This window comes from Anguilla rostrata, chromosome 4 (genome assembly GCF_018555375.3).
Source record: "Anguilla rostrata isolate EN2019 chromosome 4, ASM1855537v3, whole genome shotgun sequence".
NCBI lineage: Eukaryota > Metazoa > Chordata > Actinopteri > Anguilliformes > Anguillidae > Anguilla > Anguilla rostrata.
The window spans coordinates 52,450,537-52,475,310 of NC_057936.1; the positions used below are offsets into that span (position 1 = coordinate 52,450,537).

Below are 24,774 nucleotides of genomic sequence, written 5' to 3' on the forward strand. Positions count from 1 at the left end.
GACTGACGTCTTGTGGATAACACCTGGAATTCAAGTTATCTGATCCTAGGTCACAATTTCAGGGGAACTCCTGGCCCAAAATCAGATATGGTGGTTCCATGGTTGGAGGCAAAATGCTGGGATGCATGTCTATACATACTGTAGTTATAGTAGTAGTTCAGGTCAAGTTCTGCCATTTTTTTTAGCCAATTTTTGACTGCAAATGGAAAAAATAAATATGAACTTCTAATGGCTATTATTATTATTATATTATCATTATTATTTCAAGTGTTTCTCAGGGTTCAAGCTTCTGGAATTGTGTATTTGCACAGCAGGGTCACCAGAGGTACCCAAAAAGAGAAAGGAGTAAACAGATGATACATTGGTATCAGGGTGTATACATTGTTATGTAGTATGATAAAGTCCTCAGCATGTGATGTTTTCCTTTCCTATTTGATCTGGGCATAGGAAGAGGATTTCTACTTTGACCAGGTAATACTTTCTTTATTAAGCAATCTCGATTGCATCTACATTTTCCCTCACACTGAACACTTTTTGACATTTCCAAAATTTTCACTTTGTCAAATGCATTAGCATAACTGAAAATTGCACTTTAATGTGAGCTAGTAAGAAATGCTCATTAGATCATATGTCTGAGACGAATGGCTTTGCTCTTTGAGCAAACACATTTTATAGGCAGAGAAATATGTATTCTCAAATTATAAGCATGCACCTGTTAATGTTCGCACAATCAAAATGTTCTAATTATCAGTTTGCACGCAAGCTGTGTAGTTGACACACGTTAGATATGCAGTACTGTATAGTAATAAATTATCCATTGATACAGCCAGTCTAGATCAACCTCTGTATTATCTGAAGGCGCAATGCTACTGTGTACTGTTACACTGCACATACAGCTGATTGCAGACAGTATTTATCCACACTTGCTGTTTGACATTAGAATGGCAAAAAAGTACAATACAAGGTAAAGGCATTTCAGAAAATTCCATTCTTTGTGTTCACTAAATTTACCAATTTACCAATCTTTATGACATTTTCTAAACATGGTTTTATGAAATATTGCAAAATTTAACAACAAATAACACTGCCAAAATATACACTCTATACACTGAACACCTCTCATTAGAGGTTATGGATGGCTATCGCTTTTTTGAGAATGAGTGTGAAAACTCTGTTTTCAAGTTTCACAACCAATTCTTAGCACCTTACTCTGACAAATATTGAAAAATAATAAACATATCCAAATGTGAACATTGGCTGTGCTCCCAGGAGGGTCAGGTAAATTAAATTTATAAAAGAAACAAAAATACCATCCCAAATATTACACATATACAAATTTATTTGATTAACAGAAGTACTGTATAAAGACCCAAAAGCACAGAGTCAAACCCAACACTTAGAAGTGGCATGCTTAGCTACTTGTGGATTACCCTTACCTCCCTAACCATGCCTTAGGGAGAGACTGCATCTTTCGGGACCGGGCGTACTGTATATGTTTGCAAAGGACACTGAATGGCTTATATTTCACACGACCCTGAAGACAGTAGGCCGTTCATGGGAGTGTAGGGTGTTTCTATGCTAATCACATGAACAGATGCACACATAAATTTAATGAGCAATCGGCATTTTTCACCTGATACACCTGGGATACAAAAAATTATTTTAAAAAATGTAGGTCTGCGCCTGTTTCATGAATCCCACATTGGTTTTTTGTGGGCACTTTTATTAAGATCAAAAGTATGAATAATTCAAGATGTTTTTTTTCCTCACAATAGTATACTGTTACTAATTGATGGATCATTCCTTTACTCATCACTACGTACTGGAGAAGAAGAAAGACACCTCGGTTTGCACCTCCATTCTATCTTAACATCTGAACACTGCCCGCATAATAACAGTTTAACAAATAATTTAACAAAGCAGACTAGTTGTACTGCCTTTCAGAGCATATTAACCTTAATAAAGTATTTACCATTCAGAGGATGGCTTATGTGTACAATCAATAAGCAGTCAAAAAGCAATTATACCCCATTTAACAAATGTTTCTGACACTACAATTAACTGCATTCCCAGCAACAGCTAGTTCATTTAACTACTTCCATTAGCTTTTATTATATTGCCAACAAAATGTGAAAAAGTGGGGTGTTAAATCTCAGTACTCATTCTTCCAATATTACATATTTGCTTGGAATATGAGAAAGCTTGAACTAGACCATCTCAGAGCTCTTTTCTCTAGTCAGAGCCATTTTTTTTTTTACAAAAAAAAAACAAACCAACCAAAAGAAGGCACAATTAAGACAAACTGTACTAACTACATAACATCATTTAGCTTAATTTACAGGTTACGCAATGGTCAACAGCAATGTTTCCCTTCACGGTAATGGTAGAGGAGTTTGGGTGGCTTGTGTGACTGCAGAGCTGTCGGACGGCGTACGGTCGCCGTTCGAGCGCTGCAGTTGCCACAAGTTTGGGACACGTCGGGCGCCTGCATCTCATTAGGTGGTTTTAATATTTCACGAGCAGCCTACGACCCCCAGAGCCCCAAGTCACAACCCACCCCCCTGCCCCCTCGGATGGGAGACACGCAGTCAGATGGCTGAACAGATGTCATTTCTGAAATTGGTGAGAAAATGGCTTTTTTATTTATAGACATCCTTCCAACGGCTGCACATCTCATCGGCAGCCTTGACATGCTAATTATCTGCATTTCTTCAAGGGTGCAGAAACGCTCAGCTTCAAGGCGCAGAGATAAACTGGTGTTTCTGGAATGGGAGTGCTTGTTTGTTCAAGATCATAAGCGGATATGCTCTGTTTGTTAGGGCCCAGATTTTTTCCTGTTTATTTTACATTTATTTTTAATTTGGCTGGAAGCATATATTATGAATCTTTGGGAAAAAAATGCACTGGTAATGTCTGTAAAGGAAGAAAGGACTACAAAGAAAAGGGGATAGGATGGGGGCTGTCCAGAATGTATACAAAATCACTGTTCCTATACTTCAGGAACAGAATTACAAATTACTGAATAATTGCATTAAAATTGCTGGGGAGGAAAAAAAAAAACACTTGCACTTATCCTATAAATATCAGACATGCATTCCCCCGCATTGAAAGTAACATGCTCTATGCTGCATTATACATGATGAAGGCTGTCGGTGACTTCAGACATTCAGATGTACAAAATGCAAAAGGATCAAAGAAAATACCCATGATGCCTAGACATCTCAGGGTGTCAAATGAGAAAAAATATCTTAGCTAATCAAGATGATGTCCGAAAGAAAAAAAAGACAGTATGTACAGAGAACTCCATTGAGTGTGTAAAGTTTATTTATATATTATTTATATGTAAGTTTAGAGATTATGAATTTGGTCTCATTTGTCATTTGTTGTAGACTGGGTATCTTGGCCCTGATGGCTGTTGAGTATTTTTTCTTATGAATCATTTGAAGCCAAAAAAATAAGGTGATTGAGAACCTTGTGCTGAGTGCCCACTGAGTTTCTCTGCACTGGCTGCAATTTATGAGCAGACATAAAGACTTTAAATGAGTTCAACTGAAACACATTTAGCAGAGTTCCAAAGGCTGAGGCAAATAATTACAACGTGAAAAGGCTTAGCAGTAGAAAACACAAATAATGTGTATCCAAGCAAATGGAGCGTGATTGTTTGCTGTTTGGACCTAGAGTACATGGAGCAGACTTACAGCAGATGTCAGAATGGCTAAGAATGATCAAAGAACGTCTGAACACAGACCCATAGGCCCAGGAGGGACCTCTTTCACAGCATAGGTCTTAAATCTGTGCTGACTTTAATAAGTACTGACTAAAAATCCGTTGGAGTGGAAGCGTAATATTTTCTAGAACTGTCAATGCAACCACGCAATCAGTGACAATATATTTCCACATATTGTATAACTTTCTTTGTATTGATTTCATCCCCCACACAATAATGTGGCAGCAGCATCAGACCAACTAAAAATTAGCATTGCATCGTGCTAATGGCTTCTCAAAGTACTAAATATTAATCATTCATAGCTAAACCTTTGTATACTTTTCTTGTGCATCAATGCCTTATAAGCTGATATGTTTTATTAGATAGAGGACCATTCAAGATATTTATAGCTAAGGGCAATTTCTAAGTAAATGAAAAACTTAATGAAGATAATCACTCTGAACTCTCAGATAGAAAAGGGTTGTAAAATAATTTTAGTTTAATGAGATTTTAGCATTACAATGCCAAGGAATAATATAAAAGGAGCATTAGAGGCTTATTCTGGAACATCAATCACCTCTGGCTATGGCATTGTACATGCCCCTGCAATACAAGGTGCTGATTAGCAGTGCAGTCACTGTGATACCACTTATAATGCTTTCTGATAAAAAGTTTCACTCCAACCCCAATCCAATTGCATGAAACATATTTGGATCATTGTATGCCTAGGAACTCTGTAAATGATTTAAAAGCTGGAGGCTAGGAATCCATAGGCAGAACCTTTAAAGCAGATTTTTAAATTGTAAAAAGTGGTACAGGCACACCAACGGAACCAAAATAACCGTGGTTCATTTTGATTCATGCTTCAATTTCCAATTTCTAGGTTCAGCCACAGATGTGATATGAGGTGCCTCTACCTCATCACTAATGAAGTCCAGCTTGAAAGGTTGCACACAGCTGTGTGTGTGTGTGTGTGTGTGTGGTTGTTTGTGTGTATGTGTGTGTGTTTGTGTGCGTGTGTGTGTGTGTGTGCGTGTTTGTGTGTATGTATGTGTGTTTTTGTGTACATGCATATGTGTGTATGCATGCATGTGTGCGTGTTTGTGTGTGTGCGTGTTTGTGTGTATGTGTGTGTGTGTTTGTGTGTGCGTGTGTGTGTGTGTACATGTGTGTGTGTATGAATGAGCATAAGACTGTGTATAAAGTGCCACATTACTGCACAGATGAAACTGACTGCCATGACCAAACTGCAGACTGTGCAGAGGGCTGCTGCCTGTGGCCGCTGCTGCGTGTCACTTCCAGGGTGCAGCTATTGATCCAAAAACATTAAAGAATACAGAATAAATAATAAACAGTATTTTCTCAGCTGAAGCCAAAATCTCAACCACCCCCCAGCCCCCGCGCACAAGAGAGCGACTCCTCAGACTGGAGGGGCTGTAGCAAACCCTGCATGACTCACTCAGGAGAGGAGTCATTGCTGCTAACGAAGATGACCTTGACAGCTTGCCACTTTCACATTCTCATCAAGTGTGTCCCCTTAATTCAAAGCTTCTGCAAGCAATTTCTTTGTGATTACAATCACGGGAAAAATTACAGTCACAGGAAAAACCATGTATTATGGCAAGCTCATCCTCAATTGACTTGGCCAGATATCCCCTTTTTTTACATAAATGGTACCCTTAATGGTCTTGCATATTACCTTCATTCCTATAATTCAAATGTATGATTACATACTTGTGGCAGTAGCAGACCTTGGCACTATACAATCAAATATAAATGAGATATAGTTCACTTTTATACTGAAACAATATTCCAGCATTCAATATATGGCTACAAAAATTCAAGATGAGTATCATTTAAAAAAGGTGAGCACACTTGATGCAGGAATGCACAGTCATACAGGATATATTGTAAAAATATATAGCCTATGCTAATTAAATAGCATTAATTAAATAATTAATTCAATTTTCAAAAAACTAGTAATCTATAAAACACAAAGGACACAACATAAACATGACAAATCTTTTGTTCATTTTTGCAGGCTTTTAAATCAGACAAAAATGATTAGTACCGCTTGAGTAAAGCCTTTATTTGGTGGAATTTTCCACGCTTCGTGATGAAATCACACGTGTCATATAGCAGCCCATAATCATCACCCATAATCATTTGATTTGCCATAACCTAAAGAGAGTCCTTTTTTTTCGAAAGATGAAAGGGGTTGATTGCGGCCGTGTGACTCTATGGAGGAGGCATCAAATCACAGAGCGTTCTCATTAAGCCTCTGTGAGAGGCTCGTCTGCTGAAAAAATGCACCAGGGACGGACTCCGCGCGGAGGACATGGGCTGCAGCTGGAAGGTTGTCATGGTGACCCCCATGTTTCCCTTTCATGATTGGCCACTATTTCAGGTTTCCATTTGGAGGGTGTAACCACGTCACATAACTTTCGGTCGATAGAGCAAAAAAATAAAAATAAATAAATAAATAAACTGGGTGAATGAAGTACAATGTGGCAGGATGTGAAAATATCAAATACCTCTTTGAGATGCATGGTTCATTCATGAAATAACAAACAGGAACCAAAGGATGATTGCTCGTGAAAGGTCTGGAAGCTCTTCTTATGGCACTTGCCACTATTAAGCATGGTTCACTATGGTTCTGACAATGAAGAATGAAAAGCCTGAACCGCTTTATCTGCCAGAGGATTTGTCAGCATCTCAAGCGAATTACTGCTGCTCACAAGCCTCCTTCCTGTCTACACATGCTCCATCTGGTCTCAAGGCCCACCTGCTATCTATGGCTGTGAGTCACACCAGCTTAGTCCTCGCACTGCCACACCCCTTTGACGATGTGGCGAAGGACCTCCACTGTGAGCGACCCACGACACTTCCCTCCTTTTATACCCAACCCAGTTGTTTTTAAAGAGTTACACATTCGTGAAAGTGAAAAAAAAAATACGTATTGTTATAATGCACAGTTTTTGTGCAGTTACAGCAAAAAGTATGCAGCTGGTGGGTGAGCTACATGAATATGCACATAGAGCCAATTCACACTTACTATATGTGCTTATAGCATGCTAAGTCAATACTAACTGTTGCATAGAAAAGATCACTGTATGTACACCGTTTCAGTCAGGTGTACCTGTGACTTCTTCACAGGGGGCCCTTATTTGACATTAAAGTATTAACAGGATTTCTGGAATGCGGCTATATAAAAGGAAAAGATGATATGACTCAAATAACATATTTCGGCTTTCTTCACCAGAAGAAGCAGCATTACGCAAATAATGTACTTTGCCTACTAAGTAGTGAGGCAATATTCTGACAGTACATCTTTTTTCAGCTGGTGACATTTTGGCTCCCCTTGTAAACAGCTAGAAAATTCACGCATTGCCACAGAGACAAACCCAGTGAGACCCTGATTCACACAGTTATTAGAGAATGAAGGCTGAAATTCCTTTGGGTCAGAGAGCGTCTGGGTTTAGGGCAGCTGATTAATGTGTGACAGGAGTCACTCTAAATACCCTGTGTAGCAGGGCTTTTTAATTTATATGTTAATCTCCCTTCAGGCCACAAATACAGAGCCTATTTCCTTGATAGTTCCATCCTTAAGCTTCACCATCCAGTAAACACGTGACTAGACTTTCAAAATATGCCAGGGGATTTTATATCTTGAAGTGCCTTTTTATTGACTTTGCAACTTTTTCATCTGAAAAATTGTTTTTGTAGCATACTTGTTATATAACTCACTAAACTGGAAATAAAACCTACAACTTTCACGATGGACTTCCTCCATCTTGGGGAAATTACTGAGGTCTACATGACAGCAGTAATAGTGCTCTGCTGAACTTGGCACAAAATCATTGCTCTCAGCCCTGCCAGACCAGGTGGCTAATTTTCCACTCTTGTACTGCTAAGCCTACCATTCAGTGGGTTATGGTATATTTTGAGCTAATTCTTTAACTTTGGTCATGTATTGGTATAGTAACCTAGGGGTATATAGCTGATATGTTTCCTCTCATGTGGCAGCTAATAGCTATGAAGTTGCTAATTCATCGAATACTGACCATCTAAATTGTACTATTATGTTGTATTATGTATGTATTAAATCAAATGAGATTTCAGCACATTCTTCAAAGACCAGTCAGTTTATAGGAAGTTGAATGACATTAAGATTATCCAGAATTATAATTTTGTGTGCTCCTAATACTGGCCAAATTTAATACATTGTCACATTACTGTTGACTTCTACACCCATGGCCCTTTCTGGAAGCTATGTGCACTGCCTGTTTGCTTAGCGTAAATCTCCTCATCCTCTTGTTACCACTTTAATATGGCTGGCCAGTATATTCCCGGAGCGGATGGTCATGCCCCTAAATCAGGATCCATAAATGGTTCCTTCGGATTACTATTCCTATTCCTATTACTTTTTCCTTGCCTGTGTTGTACTTGGCTTGGTTTTCGCAGCCTGACCTGGTAAGCAATTGCAAAGGGCTTTGGGATGCCATAGGGATGAGACTACATCACATAATATGAATGAATGTTCAGCACTCACATTGAACAAGCCAATTTTTTTAAACCTAACCTTCAGTATACTGGGCAGAATTTTTCTCAGTCAAATTTGAATTCAAATCACAGCCTGCCTGTCAAATGAGCTAATCACTGTGTCGCCGCCTGCTCTATGGTGTATGTGCAACTGCATGCTGCTCCAAATGAGAGGAAAACACAAAACTAGAGCTGTGTTGGCTGCAAAATGATGATGCCCCACAGAAAGGTTATTTTCAAGCTTACTTCTATTTACCACAGTTCACCAATTAAATGTGCACACATCTCAGAGTAATGTATCCAAAAAACAAACAGGAGGACAAATTCTTCTTGAAATGCATTACTAGCCATTATTAATTGGGTTTTGTTTGCAATTATGTTAAAATAATACAGTCTTGTATTAAAGAAAAACACCACATATAAAACATAAATAGTTCCTGGAATATTTCACATCATGTGCAAACACAAAGAACCATTTGGAGCAGAAAATTATTTTGTTATATGGGTCATCCGATTAAAAAGTCAATGCACCAAGATACACCACAAGGTCAAAAGTATATGGACATCTGACATCTAACATTTCATCCAAAATAATGGCCATTACTATGGTGTTCATACATCCTTTGCTGCTATAACTGTGAGGGAGTGGGGGTTTTGGGAGACCAACCGCGACTGGACAGGGGGGTTCTTTAAGCTATTCACCAGAGGTAGAATAACCACAAAGTCTCAAGAGACAAGGACAGCGGAAAAAATACGGAAATGAAAACAATACTCCTTAGGGAGAGTATCCCAAAGAAAAGCTCTACACAACCCACGTACTGGGTAAGAAAAAACTAAAGCTTAAGGAGTATGAACTCTGAAAATAAAACAAAACTGCCGGAGCAGAAAACGGGGCAACTCAAAGAAAACAGACCTCGAACCGAGGCTGAAAAGGTAACACCCTAAAGAAAGAATTCTGAGTTGAGATTGTGGCACTAACTTGTTGCCAACAACCTAATAAGCTAAAGACTGTTGTGCTAATTTTATAGCCACAACAATCCAATACCGCAACTCAATCCTATACCTTTACCTTTACCTTTACCTCGCTTGACAGATTACCGGCTCTCGTGCAACATAAGTGACACTGAAGCAAAGCTTATCGGCTTGCTCGGGGTTTAAATAGAACGCCAATAGGTGCAAATTGTAAAGAGAAATGTGCACGTGTATAATTCAATCAACTCAATGGCCGTAATAACTGAAGAAAAGGCGCAGGAAGGAAAAGAAATGGAGGTATCAGCCAAAACCATGACAATAACAACCTCCACTCCTCTGGGAAGGTTTTACCTAGATGTTGGAGCATTGCTGCAGGGATTTTCCTCCATCCAGCCAGATGAGCATTAATGAGGTTGGGCACTGATTGAGCAATTAGGCCTGGGTCACAGTTGGCTTTCCAACTGATCCCAAAGGTGTTGGATGGGGTTGAGGTCAGGGCTCTGTATAGGCCAGTCAATTTCCCCCACACTGTTCTCTACAAAACCATTTCTATATGGACCTCACAGTGTGCCTGGGGGCATTATCAAGCTTAAACCGGACAGGGCCTTCCCCAAACTGGGAAGCACAGAATCAGCATTAAGATTTTCCTACAACGGAACTAAGGGGCCTAGCCCAAATCATGAAAAACAGCCCCAGACCAAGGGGTGTCCAGATACTTTTGGTCATATATTGCATATAATATTTGGAGGGAAACTCAAAGCCACTCCCTATTTGGATACTTGCATATCTATTAAATGGCATTGATAAATAATGGAGCTTGCTTCCAATTTTTTTCTGGTTACCACAACACAGTGACCAGTCCCAGTTGTTATAAGACAAAGTGAAGAGGGCAGAGGAAACTCTATATCTTTTTCTCATTGCAACTCCAGTACTAACCCCAGTGATGTGCAACAGATTTTTTACAGAACTGTGAGCATACCTCTTTGATAAAATCAACAATATGAGCTGATTGTTCAGACTTCTAACTGAGAGAATTAGAGAACTCTAACTGTTCCCTCACAAGTCACATTAAGGAATACATACAAATGACATTAACTTAACATGGAACACAATGCTGGAAAAATATAGAGAAACAATTACCCTACAAAATCAGGTTCATTAATATTCTACATGGACAGCTTTATAGCTGAATTGTCCCACAGCTGACTAATGTAATCTATAGCTGTCACTGTTCTAAAAACAGAAGCAACTCCACAGGGACTGGATGACCTACTGAGAGTGAACTCCCACGGCAACCGGCTGTCCATTTGCAGGTGAAAAGGGCAGAATGGACATGAGTCTTGTCGAGCCAACTGGTTATGTTGTGAACCGGTTTCCATTATAGTTCAGGACCCTTTAAAGCCCAGACAAAGAAAATAATTATAAACCACACAATCTGCTCCAGGGGATCCACATCAAGTCTTTCATTCATTATTACGTTATGCCACTGTGAACAGCTGGAAAGTCATAAGAGCCCTGTCTGTGAATGTAAGCGCCCCCATGAGATAACAATATCACTGAGTTTCACCCCCATTCCCCTGCCAGAAAAACAGAAACATCTTCCTTCTGCATCCTTTAACATCAGTAATATGAAACATTTTGTTGGACTCAAAGAAATCTTTCACTTCTTCTTAAAGCTGAATAAGTCTGAGGGCTCATTGCAATAAGTAAGAGAAGTAAAAGGTGGTCACCGTCCTGTGTCCATTGCCGGGCCACAGCATGAAACGTTCTGCGCACGAGCCACCATCACTTCCTTGTTCCAGTTGACAGATGCCAGGAGCACACCATTTTGCGCAGCCCGAGAAGGAGCTGAGACAAGATAATCATGCATTCCCCTCCAACTGAAATGCTTTACACAACTGCAGTAAGGAGATTATTGTGTGTGTCATTACTGGCTTGAGCAAAAACGTATGAAAATTTGCTACAAGTTACAATCTGTTACTTTAATGTATGTTTCAACCCGCATGTAGCGTGTTCCATTCATATTTCAATTTCTCTGTCTGTTGCCATATTGACATCTGTTTCACTTGTGGATGTTTTTTGCCTCATCTGTTCCATATTCATGTCAGAGAGCTGGCAAGATGCCAACCTGAAGATGCAATGGACCATCTGAATACTTTTTGCTCTCAGTCGTAAATGTGTGTGTGTGTGTGAGTGTGTATGTGTGCTTGTGTGTATGAGGCTGAATGTGATCTGTCATAGACTGCTTAAAAATAATCTAATCCATTTCATTAATGGCACACACTGTCTGCTAAGGTCAGCAGAACAAACAGACATGAGATTTCCATGTGCTACACAGATATTGTGACGGTTATCACTTCTGGTTTCTTGGATAATGTTAACATCTGTTCAAAGATGGATACTCCAAGCATTTCTACTGAGCTCTTTCACTTCTCCTGGAATTATTCTCAAGCCCACAATTTCGATGAAGCCATATGGAAGCAACAGTGGCAGTTTGAGGGCATAATTTGGGAAGCACTCAGGAACGCCTGCAGTCCTAAATGTCAGAGTACTTTTACTTATCTTCTTAAAAAGTCTGCCACAAATTACTTTGAATCTTTGAAAATGTATGTATGGCGGCAAGTTGTTTAGTTAGCAGGGTGTTTACTAAAAGTAATTATGTAAATGATTTCAGAACAAGGGACAACACAATAAAAAAATAAAAAAAATCTAATTGAGGTTTCAGCAAGAGAACATGCAAAAAAATATATTTAACAAACTTAATATACTTCATAAACTGTTTTACTTTTCAAGAAATTGATCATTATATAGGAGTTATGCCCTGGAGGTGTGCAAAGCACAAAGAACCTAAAGAAAGCCCAAAATTGACTTCACCTGGTTTTACAAACACAAGTGTCCCCAATTACTCGCAGGTTTCTTTTCATGCCACAAGCTAATGATGCCATATCTAACTAATTCACAGAATGTGTCAGCACATTAAAAGGAGAAAAGTGCATAACCACAGCTGCTGTGATAAAAAAACAAGGACAGCTTCAGTGCTAAGCTGAAATAATGGGGTTTGAAAGAACTGCCAGCACCCAGCTCTGGATGAGAGGTTCACCTCTCTCTCTCATTCTCTCGCTCTCTCTCTCTCTCTCTCTCTCTCTCTCTGTCTCGCAGTCCCTTCCCATACTGCATCTAAGGCCATTACAGAGGACCCGGAGCGAAGTGAGTGATAAGGCAGAGAGGTGGACTGATTTTCATGCAACAGTACGCTGAGGCCAGCAAACTCATTTGCCGGCGAGATAAGTTACTGCAGGGCTGCAGATGGCTGTGTAAGAGGCTGAGCTGCAGTAACGTCATGTGGGCAGCAGGATGGCGATGGGGCTGGGCCTCCTAACCTGGAGGTTATGCGGTTGATTCCCTGTGCACGGCACAGCCGTCCTAACCATGGAGCATGGTGCTTAACTCCATTCACTTCAAAGTAAAGTGCAGTAGAATACAATGAATGGGAATTTGGAAAAGATTAAAGCTACAAGATGTACATCACACCAGGTAAGTGAGTCTGTTCAGCAAAACATACTAATAGCACATCGCTGCCAATATTAAATATATCTTTGCTATATCCTGTTAGATTATTATTAGCATGGTGAGTAGTCATTTGAATTTAACATTATCATTACCCAGTTGCCCAAATACATTTACAGGTAATCTATAAATGTGTAAAACAGAAAAACAGCAATAAATTTGACTGGGCACTGATATTTAATTGATATCTAATTCATGCAGAATTATGAAATAACACAATCAAAAAGAGATCAGTCATAAAAAACAAATCTTACAGATATAATTTCCTTTTTTACAACCTGACAGATGGTGAAAAAAGGCTTTCTGGACACTGTTTCCGTTTGTGCTAAAATTCCTCCAACAGAAGACACACACAGGAGAGCACACATGGTCATAAATAATGAATTATACTGTTACTCAGTGATGTCTTCTTTGCTTCAAACTACAGTAAATATATGTCAATGCAACTTGTGATGTGAATTCAATAACATACTGTCTCCAATAAAAAAAGCTGCTCTCTCACCAGAGGGTAATGATTTTTCCTTTAAAACCATTTTTACCTGCGCTGTCCATGCCTATGGTTGTGAGTTTTCTGAGTTTATAGCCTTTTGATTCATTCAGCTGCTCACAGAGATTTACACACCTCCTTTGTCATTCTGAAGCTTTCAGCAGTAAGAAACAGATATGAGCAGTTTCTATTTTACAGCACCATCCAGAAGGCCTCGTGTGTTAATGTATGTGTTGTATAGAATCAAAGTTCTCTCCGCCACTGTAATGCAGGAAGGACACACACCCCCCTCCCGTCTTTTTTCACTACTGCCCACTTCGGAGAAGATCCTCCCTTTCACATCCATCAGATCTCCCTCAAGTATAAATGTCAATAGCATGCCATTACACAAAGGTTTCAGAGGCCCGTTTTTCATATGAATAGGAAAAGCAATAAGCGCCGCACAGACCAGAGGGACTGGCATGAGATCCACAGGAATCTGCAGAAGTTTCTGTTCACTTGACCGTGAGTGCCAGTCAGTGGAGAATTGCAAGCACACTCGCTATACATGCAGAGTTAATAAGCCAAATACCCTGCAGAAGTAGAGCGCTACAACAATAGCACTTGTACAAAGGGCTCTGTGTGTTTACAGCAGCCACAATTCAATAAGAAGACAGTGAAGAGAGACACATTTACACAGCTGTAAGAACAAACCATAGATAGAATGAGGACAGAGCTGAATCCTAGTACACAAGTAAATGTATTATCAAGTAACTGGATGATCATCCTCAAAGGTATGTATCTTGCTTAGACTGACTATGGTTAATTTTAAAAAATCTGTAGTAATATGAAATCTGACATCACTACATTGACATCCAAGAATATTGTTTCTTTAATTATTAATTATTTACAATTATTTTACTTACCTGTGGTTCTATGGTTCAGGATTGGGTGACCAGTTTGTATCAGGTTATACATTTAATAACAATGGATCTCTGAGTTCATTATTAATCAGACTAGTTGAGTTGCTGTTAATATTATTAACATATGACTAAATGTTCACGTTTGCAATTTTGGGCAGATTTGTAACCAACGACGTAAGGCTAGCTGGACTTTAAGGCCACTAAATCTAAATGGAATGCAGTTTTGGTTTACTGCAATAACGACATCTGATGAAAAAGGAAATTAGGCGTCTCCTTGAGGAATTATTAATACCTTCACATTCACGTTCCAGTGAAGCTCTTACCTGTGACAAGCTCCCTGATCTCCACGTCGCTGGTCTTCCTCAGCAGCCTCACCAGCGCGGGGATCCCACCGCAGTTCTTCAGGGCGATCTTGTTGTCATCGTTGGCCTTGCCGTACACCAGGTTCCTCAGGGCGCCGCAGGCGCTCCTGTGGACCTCCGTCATCCGGTGATCCAGCAGGTCCACCAGCAGCTGGATGCCCCCCTGCCTCCGGATCTGAGCCACAGAACGAGGGGGGAAGGGGGTTGGGTGGGGGGGGGGGGGGGGAGATACCTTATTTACATTACATTACATTACATTACAGGCATTTAGCAGACGCTCTTATCCAGAGCGACTTACACAACTTTTTTTACATAGCACTTTACATTGTATCCATGTATACAGCTGGATATATACTGAAGCAATGCAGGTTAAGTACCTTGCTCAAGGGTACAACGGAAGTGTCCTTACCCGGGAATCGAACCTGCGACCTTTCGGTTACAAGCCCAGTTCCTTACCCACTGTGCCACACTCCCGTATTTACACATGCATTCGCCACCCTTGACCTCTGCCATTTTTAACACTAATGTGTTTGCATCATATCTGTTTCTGCACTGTGTGCATACATATGTTCGAATGCTCTGTGATTTGCCTTTGATAAAGCAATAGATAAAAATAAGCACATGGTAATACATGCCAAATGCGTTGACTAAAACACTGCAGTCAGCAAAAATAAGTGGGCTCGAACTGGTGAGGATTCTGCTTTGGATACCATTGGGTTATACTGTAGAACACCAAGACCTATTTACCCTTGATATTTACTCAGTCTGATAAATACACTTCAAGTTGTGCCAGAATGCTAAGGCCTAAGGCAGCTAGCAGCTACACAAAAGTAAACAAACTGAGGTACAGTGGAATAAAACCATCTGGCTGTCCGGTCCGTCTCGCTTTGCATATAATGAACTCCAACCAAATAAGCAATAACTTGCACATCCCAATTTACTGCCTTCATATATTTGTAAGATACATTTACGGCTGTGGCAGAGGCTTTATTATTTTCAGATTATGGTGGCGATTGATTTGTTTTTCCCTCTGTGCCGCTGAGCATGCCTAATGTGCTCTGGCGTTAATGGGAGAAGGAGGCCGGGAATTGAAATGTGATAAGCCAGCTGTGTGAGACAGCGGTGGCCATAGGAAGGCCAGGTCACTACCCGGCAGATGAGTCTCCACACACGGCGGTCCAGAACCAATCGATACCGCCACTCTCCTTTTGGCTTCAATTAAAAGGGCTTTTTGAACCCTCAATGCAAGCCACGTGGTGGCCAGGCTGTCGTAGGGGTCCATATGTTACAGCGAGGTGCTGAACTCACGTTGCATGCATTTACTAATTCAAACTGTAGGCTGATGGTCTGGTGACAAGCAAATTTTTTGACAAAATACCAAGCATTACAATTTTTACGACTTTCCGAATCCACTTCTTTAACCACCTCTGTGCACACTGAACTGGTGTTTTCCACCATTACATCAGTGACAATGTCTGTGGCTTGATCCATATTGAATGATCTTTACTAGTGTGTCTTGTCAGTCCAAAGGGAAAATTTACATCAATACAGTGACACTGCGTGATACAGTATTTTACTCTGAATGCCTGGTTGAAAATTATCTCTGTTCAACAAACAGAAACATATATAAGTTTGTCCATTTTAGCATCAGTACTAGCATTACTGCTAGACATGCAAATGCAAATACATACAAAGACATGCAAAAAGGTTAAAATGAATACCAAAGGTATTACATTTCGTCCATAAATATACTGACGCCCTGAAATGACTGTAGAATTTACTAACACACCTTACTTTATATATTCTTTTTTTTATTATTGTGTAAAACAATGGCTTTCTTTTTGGATTGTCAGTCCCTTTATGAGATCTAGCATGCAATAGCTGCAGCAGAGTTAATTTTTGTGATTGCAGAAAGGCAACAGATGTTCAGTGAATCAGCACAACAAGTATGCATTTCTGCAGACTGAAGGAACTCCTGAACATGCTAGAACATTATATCCAGGGATATAACCTCCACATCCTGCTTTTAGTATCAGTGTGTGCTGTGAATCCAGCCCAAAATATATTTTGGATGACAGAAAAGAAGCAGCTTTCGGTTTACCTAATTACATCCTCTTAACATACGTAGATTCCCTAATTGACTTAACACAGGAAATATATGGTAACATGAAACGTGTGGAGTTGTGAAAAACTAAGCCTGAATGTCTTTAGCCGAGGTGTAGGTAATATTAACAAATATATTCCGACAGGACTTCGCCAGACTCAGTCGCCTGACAAAACAAACGGGGTGTGAGTCGACTGGCTATAAATAGCACACGCCTGAAGTATCCAAGCTGTCTCTAGGTTTCTGTGCTGTCTGGAAAAGGCCATAAACATCAGCGCTTAGCCGTCTGGCTAATATGCTCTCCTAATCATTATTCCACACACTTCCAGTCAGGAGGCTGCTGCATTGTCATCTGATACACTAGTATCTCACACTGGATTCAGCAACCATAAACACATGGGCTAGACTGACTACCGTGTGGGGAATAAGACCTTAATTCAATCCAACTATAATGCGCATTATACAATATCCAAATGCTAAAGTCCAAAACTGAGGAGGAAGCTTCACATTTAAAAGTTTCCTACATGCAAGGGTTTTTTTCAGGATTATATTTTTATTTTTTTTCATGCTGACACTCACTAAAATACATAACTCAGTGTGTTCTCCACCTTCTGCCGCCCTGTCACAAGCATCTGACTGATTGAATTCTAATGTGGGGTAATGCACCTCGCTTCGCTGGACCTGTTGAGATACAAATCTGTTCCCTGCAGTGAGGAAGATCTAATCTGTGCCCTGATAGTCTATTGACATGATGCTTCACCTGCATTTTAGATCATGCGAACCCATTAAAGGCTAAATTTGTACACTGCAATTTTTACCTACTGGGCTCTCAAATCACATTATCTCAATTTAGACTTGGTAATGGGTAGGGGGGCAGGGGAAATGTGTCTGGGGGGGGGGGTGAGAGCTTCTGTAATATTGCAAGTGCAGTAGCGATTAAAATGTAATCAATACTGCACTTGCACAAAAAATTCTGAAAATACTCTCACAAGCCCCAATTCAAACTAAAAAAGCAGACTGCTTTTAACTTTGAGTCAAGAAGTTAAGTGTTACTCGCTATGGTTGCTTTCAGTACCCAACATTTTTCATTCACTTAAGTGAATCCCACAGACTATATTTTATACAAGAAATAAAAAGTCTGTTTTTTTTAGGACAAAGTGAATAGCTCTAGGTAAAGCAGCAAAGTTCCCTTTAAAAATTCACACAGCTGTGGAATTACCAACTAATGGATGCAGGTAGGCTGTCTGGCCTAAATTAAGGTTTCTCTTGGGTCATCAACGATTACCTCATAAATGCTTTTTCAATCACAGAACTACTACATGGATTCATTCCCACCAAACCAGACAGAAAAAACAGTCCCAAACTGAAGTTATTTGAATATGGATACATGCATATCAGCAAAAAAAAAAAAGAAAAACCCTGGGAATGACCATTGAGTCATGCATACTCTAGACTAAATCTGAAAAACATTGCTATAAATCTACATGACAAAATGCTGGGTATTCTGCAAAAACAATGAAAGGTTTGAGAGTGAAATTAATGAAAACCTGCACTGTGACATAACATTTACTATGGAGATACATCTGGACATGTGTGACAAATGTCATGATCATACTATGTCATAGTAGGTTCTTTTCAATCATGGAAACATAAAATACATGCAAAACCATAACTACTCTTGATAAAAAACAATATAAAGTCTATTTTTGTCAATTTAAGCTCTTACACATAATCCCCTTTTGCAAATACTACGTGCATTGCTTGTAACTGCTGGGTAGAAATAGTGTGTGCCATATACAGTGTATGCATTCTGCATCTTAATACTGCATGGAATATATTACAAAATAATTTATTGATTTCTGTTCATGTTGGAAAAGGAAAAACATATGAAATATTTTACATGACATACAAATGACACAAGCTAAGATCACATAACTGATCAGATACAATGAACAAAGATCCAAAATGATACAAGTTACATTGCTCCAAATTTGATATTGAAAGTAAGTAGAAATTACCAACCGATCGAATCCCCAACCAATCAGGGAAATCCAGACTGGAAAAAAGATTCCCTTGCGAGGTAGAGCAGACCAGTGTCATCACACAAGGCCTCTCTGTCGTCACGGGGCTGTCAATGTCCCAGACCCACTGCTCTATTACTATGAGATGTCAGTTACTGTGAGCCTCAGTGTAGCGATGGAATTATATGTAGAAGTGCCTTGGGACTGGGTGATGCAGCTGTGAATACGCAATGCAGGCCTAAGTGTGAATGGAAACTCAAGCTCAAATCAAGGTGATTGTATGAAATGGGTGGTTGTATAGAAGCCATACAAATTTTTGAAATTTGGTCTCAGCAGATACCATCCGAAGCATATCAGGACTGCTTTACAACTCTATTCATATTCATCAAGTGCAGCAGGTGATTCATTTGTGCAATATCCAAACTGTACATCTAAGGAGCCCAAAAAAATTATCGTGGAGAGTTTGCAGTTCTGCACCTGTCAACGTGATGTTCTCTTTACCACACAGAACCGTTTCGAACAATACTGTGTTTTCTGTAGTCTAAATTAATATTCAAGAGATAATTTTGAGTTTTTCTCCATGCCTCTTCATTAAATCACGCTTAAAAGTTGATTGCTGATTACTCATTGGAAGTCTTTTCTTTTGCCCTGCACAGATTTATTTTCTAAATGGAATTTTCAAAGCCCTGTAAGCTCTTAAGCCTTCGGGAAACAGCCGTTGGTGTCTCATATGCCTGTCAATACAATGTTTTGCTTCTTTATGTGGCTGCACTATTAGATGGTAATTACAAGTGCACAGAGGAAGTCATTTAATCTTTCTGTAAATTTACTGCTTTGAATTACAGAAACATATTTCAGTAATAGGTGCATTATATTCTGACTCTCTGAGTGTGAATTTCATATAATCTAAACACACTTTCCAATAATAATAATAATAATAATAATAATAATAATAATAATAACACTTCCTCACACAGATTTGCTTACAGTAGCTTGCTTAAAATGCCTGTAATGATTCACAGTCCAGAACACCACAATAGACACCCAATGACGGCATGGGGAGTATAATTATTCTGAAGCATTGCATTTTGAAGCATTCGAAAATTTACATACTACAGGTGTATATAGCTCTAGGTGTTTCATTTTAAGTATTTCCTAGTCATAGTGGTTCCGTCAGTATTGCGGGCGGTACCTCAGATTTGATCTTGTTGTCTCCGAAGCACAGGTGCTGCAGGTAGGCCGCAGCATTGGACTGCACGGAAGGGAACTGGTGTTGCAGCATCTGGATAACTTCAGGCAGCTCTGGGTCTCGCCAGCCAAACTCCCTGCACAGCACAACAGGAGAGACAGAGAGAGATATGGAATTTGCACAGTGCTCGCTTGTTACCATATAGCATCACAAGAAAATATGACACAACCGTGCAACACCGTGGTATGGATTTGTATTATCTAATTTGGCCAGGCTTCAACTCCATTAACTTTTACGTCTTTGACTATGCTGGAGAAATGGAAGCCGTTATTCAGTTTTATTTCTTTATTCTCTCACAGATGATGGTTAGGAATTAGTAACAACATTTTGGCAAATGGTAGATATATGGATGTCTTCGGTGCTCTGTAGTCATCTGTAATTGTTGTTGCCAATTCCCTTTTGAGTGATGCCTTTTAACTAAAGCATGTATACACACAAAACTGCATTAAGCAGTTTGTAAAACTGAGTTTTATGTTAAGGATTGATTTTGTGTTTCAAAGCTCCTGCACAAAATCTTGTCCTCTTCACCAAACTTTGAAACAAGTGGTAGATATGAAAAATTGCCCTATGGGGTGAAGCTTAATGATTGTTTTGAAAGTGGTGGTAGGGACATAGAGGTATTATATTAAGGAGCAGAGCTACACATGCTTTGCAATAACCCAACTCTAGACATCCTTTAGCTCATTTAAACATTCTATTTTCTTACAGGCTGGTAACATTACTAATCATGCCCTTAGATGACCACGAGTGTTCACACTTTTGGACAGATAGCCTTTACAATGGGATTACTAGCACTACTGCATCAATATAATAAATGTGTTTGCTTCATTACAGTGGAATACTGTTAGAAACTGTAACTAATTACCCTAGGGCGAAATGGTACTTAATCTACTCTGTATATGAGTAGATGGCTATGCTAATGTAATCTTTCTGGATATGAGGGGGTTATATCTTCAATAAAGAGAGCGTGCATTCATATGCAGAATAAGTGTCGTATGTCTATAAAAATGGGAGACCCCATGAACCCTGGCCTCCCCTGAGAAAAACCATTTATGGGCTATGAGATTAATAAATGCAAAATGAACACAGTACATGGTTTTATGGTACATAAAACAACTGTCTTTAAATGTACAGAGGAATGTCAAACACTAATGTCTTTCTTAAGAACGTATTAAGAAATCCAACATAAGTATGTGATTCCTGCAAAATCATTCTACAACTACAGCTTTGTTAAACTGAATTTCAAAATTATTATTAATAATGACTTGTAAAACAACTGATACCCATCTTATATTACACATATATGTGCATATTTAAGATATAGTAATATATAATTAATACCATTATCTTTCTGAAATAAGCACTGGATGCTATTGCTTTTATAAAAGCATGACTTGTTTTTGAGTACCATAATTTAACGAGTCTGTTTCTCTTCCAGTGGCACATCCTCACATATTACCTTTCATAATACACTGGTCCATATGGTACATCTCAGCAAATTAGCTTCCCAAATCAATCTTGTTTACCAGTGTCATGTTAACTATTCCTGAATCAGCCCACACTGAGGTTGGGCAGAGAGCCTGTATGATTTTGAGCTTTAAAATGAAAATGTGCCCTTCTGTGACAGCTTGACACTAACAATTGTATCAGACACGTCAATAGTACAATAGTACAATGGACCACCGAAGTGTGATGTAAATGTTAAACCCAAAAAAGGAATTCCGTTTCCATCGCCTTGCCAGACTAACGGGAAAGTGAATAAGGGTATACAATTTCGGACTATTTTGTAGTACATTTTTGAATATATTTATTTTACTAGATTGTGTTGATAACACATATAATGAATTCACCCTGTGGCATTTCTAATGTCACAGTTTCACATAGTTAAAAGACAACATCGCCGGTAAATAGGAACCAAAAATCCAATTAATTTTAGCCACAGGTGAACCGGAAGCAATCTTGAACCACCAAAATGACGACAACACTCCGGTGGTATATAGTATAAGCCAGACCCCCCATGGATCAACTTAGACGCCTCTAATAAAATATAAGTCAAATCAATCTAATTTAAAAAATAATTATCCTGATCATTGTTACTTAAAAAATGTAGAAAAGGACTTTACATTAAATTGCAATCATAAAACTCCACTATCCAAAAAAAAAGAGCTGTCAGTGGCAGCTACTTGTTACAGTAAAGTATGTAAACTTGTCTAATTATATGCCAATGTCAAGTAGTGGCTTTTCCGTACAGTACAGTCCATAGGGATTTGAAGAGGGACACAATTTTTGTTGTTTTGGCTCCGTACTCCAGCACATTGGATTTGAAATGAAACAGGCAATATGAAGTTAAAGTGCAGACAGTTAATTTTTATAAATACTTAAATCCATATTGAGTGAACCATGTAGGAATTGCAGCCCTTTCTGTACATAGTCCCCCACCATTTTGGGGGACAAAAAGTAATTTGACAGTTGTACAATTGGCTGCTCAGCTGTTTCTTGGCCAACTGTGTGTTGTGGCATCATTAGTTCCTCGCACAAAAATGACATACACTACATGGCCAAAAGTATGTGGACACCTGAAATCCAACATCTCATCCAAAATTATGGGCATTATTTTGGAGTTGGTTCACCCTTTGCTGCTATAACAATCTCCACAATTGGGAAGGCTTTATACTAGATTCTCGAGCATTGCTGCAAGGATTTGCTTCCGTTCAGCCAGAAGAGCATTATTGAGGTTGGTCACAGATTGGGCAATTAGGCCTGGCTCGCATTTAGCTTTCCAACTGATCCCGAAGGTGCTGGATGGGGTTGAGGTTAGGGCTCTGTGCAGGCCAGTCAAATTTTTCCACACCGTGGAAAAAAATATATATATCATTATGATTTATGGACCTCACTGTGTGCCCGGGGCATTGTCATGCTGAAACGGGAAAGGGCCTTCTCCAAATTGTTGGGGAAGCACAGAATCATCTAGAATGTGATTGCATGCTGTAGCATTAAGATTTGTCTTCACTGGAACACATTGGGTATGCGAGAAATCAACTGTTCAGCATTAATTCTAGAAGTTGCTGGTGAACTATGCAAAAGCAAACAACTTGGTAGACCATGGAATTGCCTCACTTCTCTTTACTGACAGCAGCAGCAGGAAGAATTCTGAAGTGTACAAAAACATTTTATCTGTTCAGATCCAGCCAAATGCCTCATAACTCTTTGAACAGTGCTTCACCTTGCAGCAGGACAATGACCCCAAAACACTGCTAAAGCAACCAAGGAGTTTTTCAAGGCCAAGAAGAGCAATGTTTTTGACTGTCCAAGTCAATCCCCTAACCTAAATCCAATGGGCTACATGCTTCTCTAGCCGAAGACAAGACCGTAGGCAAAAATCCGCCAGTTCAGGGCCCAGGCCTGGCAGAGCATCACCAGACAAGATATCCAATGTATCCAATATTTGATGATGTGAGTGGGTCGCAGAAATGCCTATGTACTCCACTGTACATGGAACATTGAAAATTGCGGTAAACACACTGCTGTATTTTGGTATTTTACATACGTGTCCAGGCCTGCCATCATTGCAAACCAGCTGCCAGCTGTGATGATATCATCAGTTATTTGTAAGCCCCCTATATGTAATTGGTCTGAAAACTGTGTGAACATGTTGACAGCCCTGCATGGCTGTTTCCATTTACTCAGATGGTTATGAAGATAAAGGCTACATCCTGACTTAAACTGATAAAAGAAGAAACTGGACTGAAAATAACCAAGAAATTCAACATTCACATACAGACACGGCAACTGTGAGAAAAAATTATAATGGTTTTCCTACGTTCTTGTAACTTCAGTGACTAGATCCATTTGAACTGTTTTTGAAGATGTTTTCATGTGATGGGGATGGGACAGAATATCTCATAATAAAAATGAAACAAAACATGAAGAAAAAGACAAAAATGATGAAAGCTGTCACATAACTTTTGAAGACATTCCCTCCCTCTTGTGCAGAGTGATTTAATGAAAGTTGACGTATGCGTGGGGGCCACCAAGTGCTCAGAGAAAGCAGACATACAAGGCCACAGCATTGCTAGCAGAGCCTGAAACACTCACAGCTCTGGTCACTGAATCATGGGATTTATGAATGACAAGTTCATACAGATAGCAGCTGGCCAGAGTCACAGACAGCACCTAATACGGATGACCAGCCAGAGGTCTGATAAGGAAAACCAAAGTCCTCATCCAGGGAAAATCTTCCACAGTTTGGAATTTCTAGCTGATTCTCATTAAGACAACCCCACTCCCAACAACCCCAATCCCAATCCTGCAAATCGCTAGCTATTACTGGTTCTATATTTGTCTATATTTGGTTGAAAGGCAAAGAGCAGAAAATCCATTATGCTATATCACCACTGTCCATTACACTAATAACACATCCAGATAACAGCGCTCTCTTAGATCATGAAGCCTACCAGGGCAATACCCAATTTTTCTCAGCAGATCATTTCCTCTGCTTTTATTACCAATATAAAAAGATGGGGAGCTAGCAGTCATGGTACAATGTAAGGCTAGTTCATTCTTTACAGGATACGGTCAATGGGTCGAATGGGCATAAGGCTTTGGAGTACAGCTAAATGTACTGCGGAAAAAAGTTGTTGGAATATGATGGAATGTGAACTGTTGACAAAACCCTGTTGTGTGGTGCAGTCTCAAAAATGTGCATGTATTAGCGTACTTGGTAACTTGGTAAAACTGAAATTGTTTTGCCAATTCTACCCGTTGTGTCCTCAGCTGATCTGCCATTCTCTCTGTGCGAGATGAAGGCTAAAGTGAACAGAGCTCTGAACGTTGTGTGTCAGTCAGTTCATTCCACAGCTCCT

At 39.5% G+C, this 24,774-nt stretch overlaps 1 protein-coding gene across 6 annotated transcripts in view; it reads right to left on the reverse strand.

Annotated features, from left to right (window-relative positions):
- ctnnd2a (catenin (cadherin-associated protein), delta 2a) overlaps positions 1–24,774 on the reverse strand; it is a 268,642-nt gene that overhangs the window by 61,815 nt on the left and 182,053 nt on the right. For all 6 annotated transcript variants that reach the window (XM_064333165.1, XM_064333164.1, XM_064333163.1 and 3 more), the window contains 2 exons: positions 19,856–19,988; positions 14,500–14,713 (listed from right to left, as the gene is read on the reverse strand). In XM_064333165.1, the coding sequence (XP_064189235.1) occupies positions 14,500–14,713; positions 19,856–19,988 (347 nt within the window). The remainder of the gene's footprint in view (positions 1–14,499; positions 14,714–19,855; positions 19,989–24,774) is intronic.